The 11103-nt window shown below is 37.0% G+C and overlaps 1 protein-coding gene across 1 annotated transcript in view; it reads right to left on the bottom strand.

Annotated features, from left to right (window-relative positions):
* Positions 1-1645: 1645 nt before the first annotated feature.
* LOC110793028 (exocyst complex component SEC6) overlaps positions 1646-11103 on the bottom strand; it is a 40023-nt gene continuing 30565 nt past the window's right edge. Inside the window, exons 20-25 of the mRNA XM_021997854.2 lie at positions 7911-7980; positions 3631-3718; positions 3419-3508; positions 3189-3305; positions 2986-3048; positions 1646-2145 (exon numbers count right to left, since the gene is read on the bottom strand). Of these exons, the coding sequence (XP_021853546.1) occupies positions 2014-2145; positions 2986-3048; positions 3189-3305; positions 3419-3508; positions 3631-3718; positions 7911-7980 (560 nt within the window). The 3' untranslated portion in view covers positions 1646-2013. The remainder of the gene's footprint in view (positions 2146-2985; positions 3049-3188; positions 3306-3418; positions 3509-3630; positions 3719-7910; positions 7981-11103) is intronic.

Below are 11103 nucleotides of genomic sequence, written 5' to 3'. Positions count from 1 at the left end.
TTTCCTCTTCTAGTTGTTTATTCGATGCAAGAGAGATAGAAACTATAATAAAGAGCGGGGGAGAAAATCATGTCACACCTTTGCTGAATCTTGGAGAAAAAACCCCAGAAAGACAAGGTAAAATGGGAATATGGAATAGGCAATGGGAACACGTCAAATGATGGAGTGGAACCTCAGCGAGAATATCCAAGGTACAACAAATGCTATTCTCATGCACATGTGTGCACAAGATTTCAAGCGTAGGCAGTGGCGGTGCCAGGAATTTTCCGTTAAGGGTTTGAAGTTTTCAGGAAAAAAAAAAGCCCCCTAAACTACTGAGAATTAAAAATACAAAAAATATAAAGAATGATAACTATAGAAAAAATAGAAAGCAAAGGATAAACAAAGAACAATAACTATAAAGAAAATAGAAAACAAAGAATAATAACTATAAAAAAACAGAGAAACTAAGAACAATAACTGAAAAAAGAAATTTCATTGAGTACAAAGCAAAAACAAATAACAATTAACTACAACAAAAAAGAAGGTAAAAATAGGCTTTGGATAAGGATCGTTCACGCGTCTACACGGTATTTGCAAGGGAAGTGGACCACTGCGCTATATTTGCTCATCAATACCTATCTTTGCCCGCAAAAGTATATATTGTTGTTTTCTTTCTTTATTTTCCAGATTCACAAAGTCCATTAGGGTTCAGTTGAACCCACTGAACCCCTACTGGCACCACCACTGAGCGTATGGGAAAAAGCATAACATAAGTTGTACAAAGCTCATGGCACATGTACACATAGTTATTGTTCATCGTTTAAGGATAGTTCCTCTTTTTGTCTCTAGATTTTTCTGTATTCTAACTCCCATCCATTGCTCTTTCCACCGCGCAAAATTTCATCTTCAGCTAGCCGATGACAAATTATCCGCTCCTTACATTGCCAACGAGCCTTGTAGTTGAGTTTCCTTCCATTTTCCGTCGTTGGAGTGGTGGTCTTTCATCCCAATCTCACAAAGGTGTTGGCGGCTAGTTGTTTCTAGTTGTCCCAACGTCGTTTTGGTGATGGTTAGTCCATCCTTCATTGTTAATCATATTTTGAAAGGACTCTTCAATTAGTTGAGGGAAATAAGTTCCTGCCGATGTGTTACTAGGATACGTGGCTCACAATCAAATATTCCAACATGTTAGGTTGATCTGAGTGTGAAGATGGCTCCACATCACAACGACTTCCATCTGCATGCCCTTCTGGTTTCTTCACTAGATTCCTCGTTTTCATTCAATTTCGATTACCCCGCCTTTCTAACTCACTGTCGTTTACCAAAGGGTGTTGGACCTATAAACAGTTAAGGTCCAACGATTCTTTTGCAAGCAAGGTAGATGTTGTGTGCTCTCCTCCGACCTTATGTAACCAAAGCCTGTTAATAGTTTTCTTGTGTTGTTGTAATCGGTTTTTCCCTGAATGAACTTGTAAAAAAATTGTTAATAGAAACTGCCTCTACTTCGAATATGTTTAACTCCAAGGCTATTATGGGACATCCAAGACGGAAAGAGAATAAAAATTAAAAGAAATATTATATCTGGAAGTAGAGGTATATTTTTCACAGTGAAGTACATGAGTAAATAGTGAATACTCCTAATATAGATCTGTTACACATGTAGTAATGCAATGCCCAAGATTGGACCGAAATCAAAACTATAAATTGACTGTATTTTCAACAATATAAGACCCAAAATCACAAACAACAAAATTAACAAATCCAATAAGTTCTTTACAAACAAAATCTAAGGAAGTTTTGTGTTGCTTATTGTTGACCTGTAATTTACAACAACTAACTGACATGAAAACTTTACCTATAATAAAAGCTCCAAAAAAGAATAAAATATAAGAAGGTTAAAAATGGGTTGGGAACAAGGGTGCGAGACAGAGGGATTCACACAAATAAACGGAAAAATAATGATGATCTGTAGAAAACAGCTACGTAATGTGGATGCGTATATGCAGTCTAAACCAACAGTATAGACGAGTCCTATGTTAATTTACGCCATATGGAGCCCTTTGATGCTTGTAGGCACTTCACTCTGGAGAAAACAAATCCAGCTTTAGGAGGGTTTCCGCCAACCATTGAGTTCTCGTAAATTTCTTTGCACTCTTGCACCACCTGTACAATCAAAATGAATTTTTAAGAACTTAGGTTGCAAAGAAATTGACTTCTTGTAAAACCGGGTGTTTTGTCAAATTAATTTATCTTTTAAAATGATCCATTCTACATATATTAATTTTCAAGGATGGTAAGTTCTTTATCTGTTTGGTCGGATAGAAAACACTTCCAATGGGAAAATTAATACTCCATACTATTGCTTCTCAGGGGAAAACATATGTGTTCTTTTTTTTAGTGATTATATCTGTAAATTAGTGTTCTTTTATGTGTAAAAAACACATTCGGCGAGGGGTCGCTGTTTCATTTTTATTTCTAAGACATAATTGTATACCAATTCCTCTGTAGGCTGCTAAACTATTATTTCGAAAGTTCGAAACATCAGATATGCTTCAGATGACGGAAGCTGCTTTAACTAAAGGGATAAAGTATACCAGAGGTTGACCTTTGCAATACTTTTTTTTCCCGTAATATAAGGGGTCCAGAGTTTATAAAAGGGTATCCAGAGCATTTAAAAATATTCATGAGCTCATTGAAGTCCCAGAATAGATGCAATCACACATATAATCGTACTCAATCTGACAGGAATTCTTTGACCTGAAAGAGGACCTTATACATTCATATGTATGGTGTTATTTTTTTATTAAAATATTAGATAGAATTATAGTCGGATACAAAGTCCTATTAAATTCAAGAAATACATGCCTAGCTGCAAACAACACCAAAAAAAATATGTAGTTTCCCAAAATTTTGGCTTTCAATTTTCCTTTCATTATTTGGTGTCCGAACAGAAAAATCAAAAAGCATCTCTCAGAAGAATAAAAAATCACAAAGTAAACTTACCTCTTTAGCATCTTTCCTAGGTATGCCTTCTCGCAAGCCCACAAGCTTCTCAACCACATCAGACTGCAGATTGAAATAATATAGTTTCACAAAACATGTAAATAAATGAAATTGAAGACGGAAGTGAGAGTGTATAGTAGTACTAGAAGAGCTCTTCCCTAGTCATAAAGTGGAAGGATGGTGAAATAAATTACTAGTCTTACCGGGCAGTCTGGTTGATGTTCTAAAATATTGGTGTAGACAAGTGTGAACGTATCGAGACTCTCAGCTGAAGCAAGCTCTCGCAGATCACTGAGTATTCTAACTCTCGATTCTACTTTCTGCAGCATAGATTAGTAAATGACAACTAGGTACGAAGACTTGCTTCCAGAAAATTACAGAGATCACCAAAACAAATTGATGTTTGGACCATATCTTAATTGTGAAAACTTACAGAAACACTAATGTACTCCCTGAAGAAATCCATCAATACTTCTTCATCCAATCTCATCCTCTCAATAGTTTCTTCCTTTATGTAATTTTTCTGCAGAAACATGGCAATAACAAAGAATACTTGAGAAAAAAGACAAGTGGGAAACTATAAGACTTTAATGCAGGCATAACAAAATCTACTTATGATTGATGATTCCACAACTCTAGGACAACCTGTGTCAAAAGATGGTCCACATAGACCACCACCGATTCTTCTAGACAGGCTTCAACAAATCTCCTGAATGATCTTTCTTCAACGTACCTGTATAAAACCAGATTTCATAGGAAAAATATATACTTCAGCTAAAGTTGCGACATAAAAAAACCAATACTGAATCAAGAAAAAGACAAAATTCATAAAATAGTAACTTATCTATTTTGTCTAGTGCCAGTAGCACTGAGAACGCCTAAAAGGAAAAAGTAGATAATTTCACTGACTCGGAAAAGTGGCTACAATTACGAATAAAAGACACAGCTATCAGCAAGTCAGCAACTGATGAAGATATCTTCCATTGATATGCCAAAGGCTCTGAGTCTGAATGCTGCTAATGACATTGTACATCAGGAACTTTTGTTTCTTTCAGAAGTCAGAACATCTAACTATTTTAATGACCACAACAGACTACTTGTGGTTATGGAGCATAGTTTATTGTTCTACAGTTGGGTTCATGCTTGATTCAGCTTCAAAGTATCTAGCACTGGACTGGGATTCATTTTTGTTCCTTCGGCATTGTCAGGGAACTGCTAAGGTTAAAATTCTTATGGCACTTATCATGGCAAGTTCGCAACTACGGCTACAACAGAGACTTCGCAAGGCTTCTCCTAAAGGTTGAAAGCTTGATGAAGCTAACACAGAATGGGATGCTCTCTTCATTTTTCACAAAGTGGCCCTGCTTAAGAGGAGCATAAACATTAAAGAGTGGAGAGACACAAGAGACCAGCATCAAAAGGACTTGCAATCCCAGTATCATCTTTCTTGATTCTCCTAATTGCCATGGTAGCTAGTTTCTTAGGGAAACTGAATGCAAGTGCAAAATTCATCAAAATGTCTAAACATAGAAGAACAAAAGAGAAAGCTAGTCGGTTTCAGGTCTGATTGTTTCTTGCTTGAATCCATAAAAGGGCTTTCACAGTACAGCTTCTTTCCATGTTCTTCAATTGATTGTTATTGACATTGGCACATGGGCAAAAAATCATCAGACAAAAACCTCTGCAGACCAGAACCAAGCGAGGGAACACACAGGAACTATAACTACTATCCTCTGTATTCTAACAGAAAAGATGAGCTCAAAAAAACCTGGTTCATACCGACAACAAGGTTTAGCACGGCATCACTTGGTGTCAAAGTAGGGATGCTCTATCTTAACTTCTAGCACACTCCGAATCCGGATTAGCCCTAAGGGTGAACCGGGTGGTAACACCAAAAAAAACTTCTAGCACACTCAGTACTTTTTGGAAGATTTGGTAAGCTTTTCCAATCATTCCTTGGTAGCATTAGTTGACAGTAGGGAAATTTTCCACAGGAAAACACTTTCCCCCACTTTTCTGACAACGAGGAGACATGTGAGCAAAATTTACTGTAACAGCGCGGAGAAAACATATGTCCAGCAAGCTAAAGCATATTATTAGAGTGAAGTCTATCCAAAGCTAGCGTCCTTTCGAACGCTCTAACTTGAAGAGGATCTAAGTCTTTCAAACGAAATCGGAAGCAGGAAAAGGAGGGTTCTGGGTCAAAGGTTAACCAGCCAAAAAAGGATTAAAAAAATTATCCTGAAGGACTCTCTATTCACACACCAGTCACTATTCCCGGAAATCAAAAACCTTCACCAACACCATAAGCTCGTGAGACTCCATGTCAAGGGATGATCGTCTCATATGTAAGTCCAAGAACTGCCAACATAAATTTCTGACAAAAAGGAACCGAAAGAAGTACTAAAAGCCAAGTAAAAGGTGAAAAAGACAAGGAAACATATTTGAATATGGTGCTCTTCGCTCCATACATCCTTTTGAAACTTGATCTACTGACATTTCTAACCGGTAAGTTGACCAACAAAGGCCACTTATTAAAGAAATGTCCTTGGAAATGCAAATATTTCACTGTAGCCTGATCAACATCCCCTCATTTTGGCACAATCTCTACTTCCTCTTGATAACATGATGACTCCAAGTCTAAGGAAAGTGTCACAACCAATTAGTCATTAAAGAAACATATTTTGAAAATCCAAAATTCCAAATATCTAGTCCTCTCTCTACTTTTGAGCCAAATACTATATCCCACTTAAGATGGTCGCTCCTTTCCCATCACCTCCTGATTTGCAACTCGTCTGACAATATACCTGATTCTGAACAGCCACAGATAGAAATACATATAGTAGAGGGGGGATACTAGACAATCAAGATTGTAAGAGCATAATCCTTCCACCAAGAGATAAATAGACTCTTTTCCATTCTTCCTCTTATCCAGTCTCTGACTCTCTTCAAAAGCCATTCGATCATTGGACCTCGAAAAGGTTTTTTTTAAAAAAAGGGGTTTCCTATCAGTAAACCCTAAAAAAGTGAGCCCATCACCGAGTTTGGAAATCTGCTAATGCAACAAACCAACCGATAGATTTATGGTTAAAATTTATTCTTGCTAAACTACATAGGGAAAGAGTAATCCTCATACGATGACATCAGTGCCTAAGTTCATTAAGAACAGCAAGCAACACATATTGCGAATCAGTAACAAAAATTCCCCCCACCCCCTCTTGTTTGAATCTCCTCCCTCGTTCTCAGGTTTCTAACATTATCACCTCTCTCTGGCAGCCTATTAAGCACTCCACTGGTATAGAGAAAACATGACAAACGATCTACTTCGAATAATTCACATGACAGAGAACAACTCTTTAAATTCACCGACACAAAATCATCATTAGAAACAGGAATCCTCATCCATCTCATTTCTGGACATTAATCCCTAACCTTTCAACACACAGAAATCGAGCCCTATTCACCGTGTTGTATGTCTTGTGAAGATATACTTGGAATGTCCAGCGCACTCTTGCCTTTTGGTGACAAGCTTACGAGCCTGGTGCAGATGCTTAGCGAGCATAACTAGAGTGACCTGAAATGAGAGGGCACTCTTGCATTTTGGTGACAAGAGTGTGAGCCTGGGGTTGGCGCGCTTAACAAGAGCTCAACGAGCATAAGAGGATCGATACGGCAAGTGAGACTTAATGATGCAGTTTTTATTTCATTCATTCATCAACATACCACAAAGAGACATAATTACAAAGTAGCCTATTTTCATCAGAAACACTAAAGAGTCTAAAGTACTAAACGGTAGAAACAAAATAATTTGTGTAAACTAGCACCAAGTCACAACCAAGGGTCAAGGTGTGAAGCTTTGACATCATTCATCAACATCCTACAAAAAAAGCTTACAAGATAACCCATTTTCCTAAAAAATACTAAAGCAGTCTGCGTCAAACCCAGAAGTATCCAACACGTATTCCATAAGGAATTAAAGAAATAGAAAGCCTAGAAGAAGAAAAAAAGACTAAACATGGAAAAGGGTCCATTCTAACACTAACCCACTTCCACAATGATCACACAAGCCTATCTAAGCTGGTCGGGATTTGAAACTCCAACCCAGTGTTCTTTTGCATCATTGTGTCCTCTTTAGGTAGACACACACCTCTTTATTACAGAATTACCATTATCTTAACCTCTAAGATTATCATTACTTTTACCATTACGATTACAAATAAACTACATCCCTTGCTTTTATAATATTGTAAAATTTCTCTTTTTTTGAAGTTTCATATTTGTTGCAACGTTTCCTTATTTGCATATGATTTCTCTTTATCCCTCTGCTCATCACATAGGTCCTGCTCTTTATTCCTTTCCATGTTTTTCCTCACCCCAAGGGCTGCTTAAATTCTGCACATCCCCTATATGTTGCATGAATAAAGATGGAGGAACTATACCCAAAATTTGTTAGTTTCCCTCCAGTCTCACAAGTCAGACTGTTCAACATCGGATTGTGCTCAACAGCCTCAAGTAAATCAATATGGATAACAATAAAGCTTAAAGTAGGAAGAACATGCAACTAAAGACAAGTGAATTAAAATGCTTCTAGAGAACAAAGACTTCAGTTTGCACTGCAATGCTATGGTGCATCACTAAGAGCAGTTTTCAGATTTTCAATATCAAGTTCATTTGCTCAGCGTTTCCAGTGTTCTTCCGATTTTAAGCTTTATAGTTACTAAGAGCAAGCAAGGGCCTGGGTATAATCTGATTGCTAACAGTCTTCTTAAAACTTTTAGTGCCATGCAGATCAGTGATCAAGAATGAAAGTCATCAGTAGCAACGTAAAGCAGCTTCACCTAAGCCATTTTTGTCAAGCACAAGGGGCATAACATATTGGAAGCAAATTCCCAACCAGATTGCTATAAACAAGAAAAAGAACTAACATTTTAATGTCGGCAAAATAATCTCCAAATGTTGCTACTAGGTACTCTGTCACCTGTCCTTCAGACCATTCTGAAACAACGTACAAGAACCAAGTTCAGCCAAATATAAAATAATATCTGATCAACGCAGCAAGAAACCAAAACATATTACTCTATACTGACTGAAAAATGAAAGAAAATCACAGCACAGCTTTAAGCAGTCAGCTTAGAGAATCCTTAGTTGCTGAAAGAAGGATCATATTGAAGCTTATCACCTATACACTTATGTTAAATATACTCAGGTGTGGGGTTTGACCAGATTCAAAATTTCAAATGGAACACAAACTATTAAATACATGACACATGTACAGATACACAGGTTTCTACACAAAGATAATCAAGTACTTAGATAACTCGGTAGCAGCAATATAACTGAGAACTTTATTCAAAGTAAATGAAAATAAAATAAACTTTAACACTTGCTAGTTGATTTTAGAACACTTTTATCAGTACTTGGAATAAGGATAAAGGAAGTGATATGTGACCAGATATTACTTCTGCAAACCAGTAAGAGAAAGGGGTAAGCGGGAGTTTTAAACATTTGATGTGTTCGATACCAATCACCAAAAGAAAATCTAAGAAACAGGTGGGTAGGTCAAGAAAGTCACAGACAGAGAAAATAAAAAAAAAGGAATAAAGAGTGAACATAATATAGAATATCTTGTAGTCTAGACTTCAGAGATACTGGACTTGGGAAAGAAGAGAGAAACACAGAAGGACGGACGATTAGATAAAATGAAAAGAAAAAAGTGCTCTTTTGCATATTCATATCATTTTGGAAAGAGCTGAACCTAAAAATAACAAACAGGCTTGCCTTCCACAAACAAGCCAGCTGGAAAGAAGTGCTGGAACAATCTTTGTCGAAAGAAATTTCAATATATAAAAATAATACAAATTTTACCGTGAAAACAGCCCAGTCCTGACATTTTATGGGCTCCAGGCAAAACATTAGGTAAGGCCCCCTTAAAATTCTACATATAATACGTACTCCCTCCGTCCCGGAATACTCGACCCGGTTTGACCGGCACAGAGTTTAAGGGACTTGAATTGACTTATTTAATTTAATAGGTAGTAGTTGATAGTGGGGTATTATTTTAATGTAGTTAGTGGGAGGTGGGTTAAGAGGTGGGGTTGGGGGGGAGTAGGGGTTGAATTTTTAATTATTTTTTGTATGGAGTAGGGGGTAGGTGGGTTAATAGGGGTGGAGTGAGAAATAATATAATATTGTTAGAATATTTCCATTTTTAGAAACAGGTCAAGTATTAAGGGACGGCCCGATAAGGAAAACAAGTCAAGTATTCCGGGACGGAGGGAGTAGTAAGTAGTACGGAGTATAAATATTCATTGTTAAACCCGTATAGATAACTCATGGTTATAGTTTTATAGACATCTGCTTGTTTTCTATGAAGTTCTTTGTATTTCTTCTCCTTCACTTGATCACTTCCAATGTTTTGCGAAACGGAGTACCTCATGTTCAATTCAACTCAAGAAACTTAAATCTAAATACTACCAACTGCTACTAATCCTTCTCATCATCATCTTGTTATTGAATTCTACATTACCAATTCTTGACCTCTCAAGTTTCATTCAAGGTTTTAATGGAACAACCATAACTAGTTTATCAAATTATCACCATAAAAAAGAACTGTAAAATTAAATACGCAAATATAAGAGAAAAAAGATGGAGGAGATTGAAAGATCACTTGAATTATTTTCAATGGCGGGCCATAGGCCGTTGCACTCCCGGCCTACCCTTAGGGCCGGGGCTGCGTGTAAATAGGGGCTAAAGCTCTATAAACAACTGGGTGTCTGGGTCTATAGTCACATCAATTATATATAGCCTTTAAAACTGTTTTTCTTCCCTTTCAAAACTTGTCGCTCGTTTTATTGTGACTTTTATAGCGACATGAAGTGTCTGATTGCAAGGTCAAGTGTCAGGCAAGAATTCTACATATATCTAGTTGTGTGGTTTGGTCATGAATGTGGCAACATTGCATCCAAGTGCCAGTCAAACAAAATAGTAATAGACACAAAGTACAATGTAGAGGAAGGACAAGTAATACTAAGAAATAAGTGATGTTCACAAACTTTGTGTTCATGGCATTCAAAGTTTCAAACACCCCAGACAATAAAGACACTAACTAAAACAAAAATTGATATTCACAACATTCAATAGCCACTTTAGCATAGGGTTTCTGTTTTACTCTTCTCCCATTTCTTCTTTCTTTGTGTGTGTGGCGTGTGCAATGTGAGTTTGAGGGTGGTTCGTAAGTCTTGACCTCTCTGGCGAACTCTTAGATATTTTAATCAGCATGATAGTAAAAGAAAACTTCTTATGACTCGTGAGTGCTATCCGAGTAAGCTTTTGCCTCACTACATGATGCTCATTTTAGCTCAGGTACCCATGTTGGGCACTGACTGACCAAATGGGTAGTGACAGTTAGACCAATTTAATTTTGTCCAAAAACAGGAAATTAATACTTTTCTACTTGAGTTTACATGCATTTATTAGAACAAATTCAATCACCCTCGTCCATCAGGCCGGTCATATCTTTGGACATCCATGGAAACCCATAAGCATGTCCGCACACCTTCAATTTTAGAACACCTGAATATGACGCTCTTACCCACGCCCGAGAATCAGAACCACACTTCTAACATATGAAGTCTTACACTGTTCAGCTTTTTCTATTTTTTATGACAAGTCAGTTCTTACATTTCAGAAGAGGAAACTGAAATGCTCTTAAGGTCCGAAAATTTAAGCAGCCTCTCTATGAAACCTAGGAGAATCTTTTGATGTGCATATATATTTAGTATTTGTGAAGGAGGCTTAGCTGCATGTCATCAGCAAATAAGAATGAGGTGTAATACAGTGATCTACATGGCAAACAAGGCAAATAATTAGTCCAGACAAACGCATATAAGACACGAGGTGCAGATGCCTCTCATACAAAATACTGTACTTGATAAATACTTCAAAAAATACAGTCCGATTAGCAAGCTTAAGGTAACCAGCTTAAGGGTTCAAAAAAGGAGATAATAGAACGGTTTCCAAAACAAAAGCATCGCTTTAAACTCTAGTGTTACGCGGAGTTACAAAAACAACTATTGGGATATCCGACTGAAGAATATGAAAATGAAATATTAACAACAT

Source organism: Spinacia oleracea, chromosome 5 (assembly GCF_020520425.1).
Source record: "Spinacia oleracea cultivar Varoflay chromosome 5, BTI_SOV_V1, whole genome shotgun sequence".
NCBI classification, from domain to species: Eukaryota; Viridiplantae; Streptophyta; class Magnoliopsida; order Caryophyllales; family Amaranthaceae; genus Spinacia; species Spinacia oleracea.
Note: the sequence above shows the minus strand (reverse complement) of the source record. Positions and strands in the feature narration are given on the sequence as shown.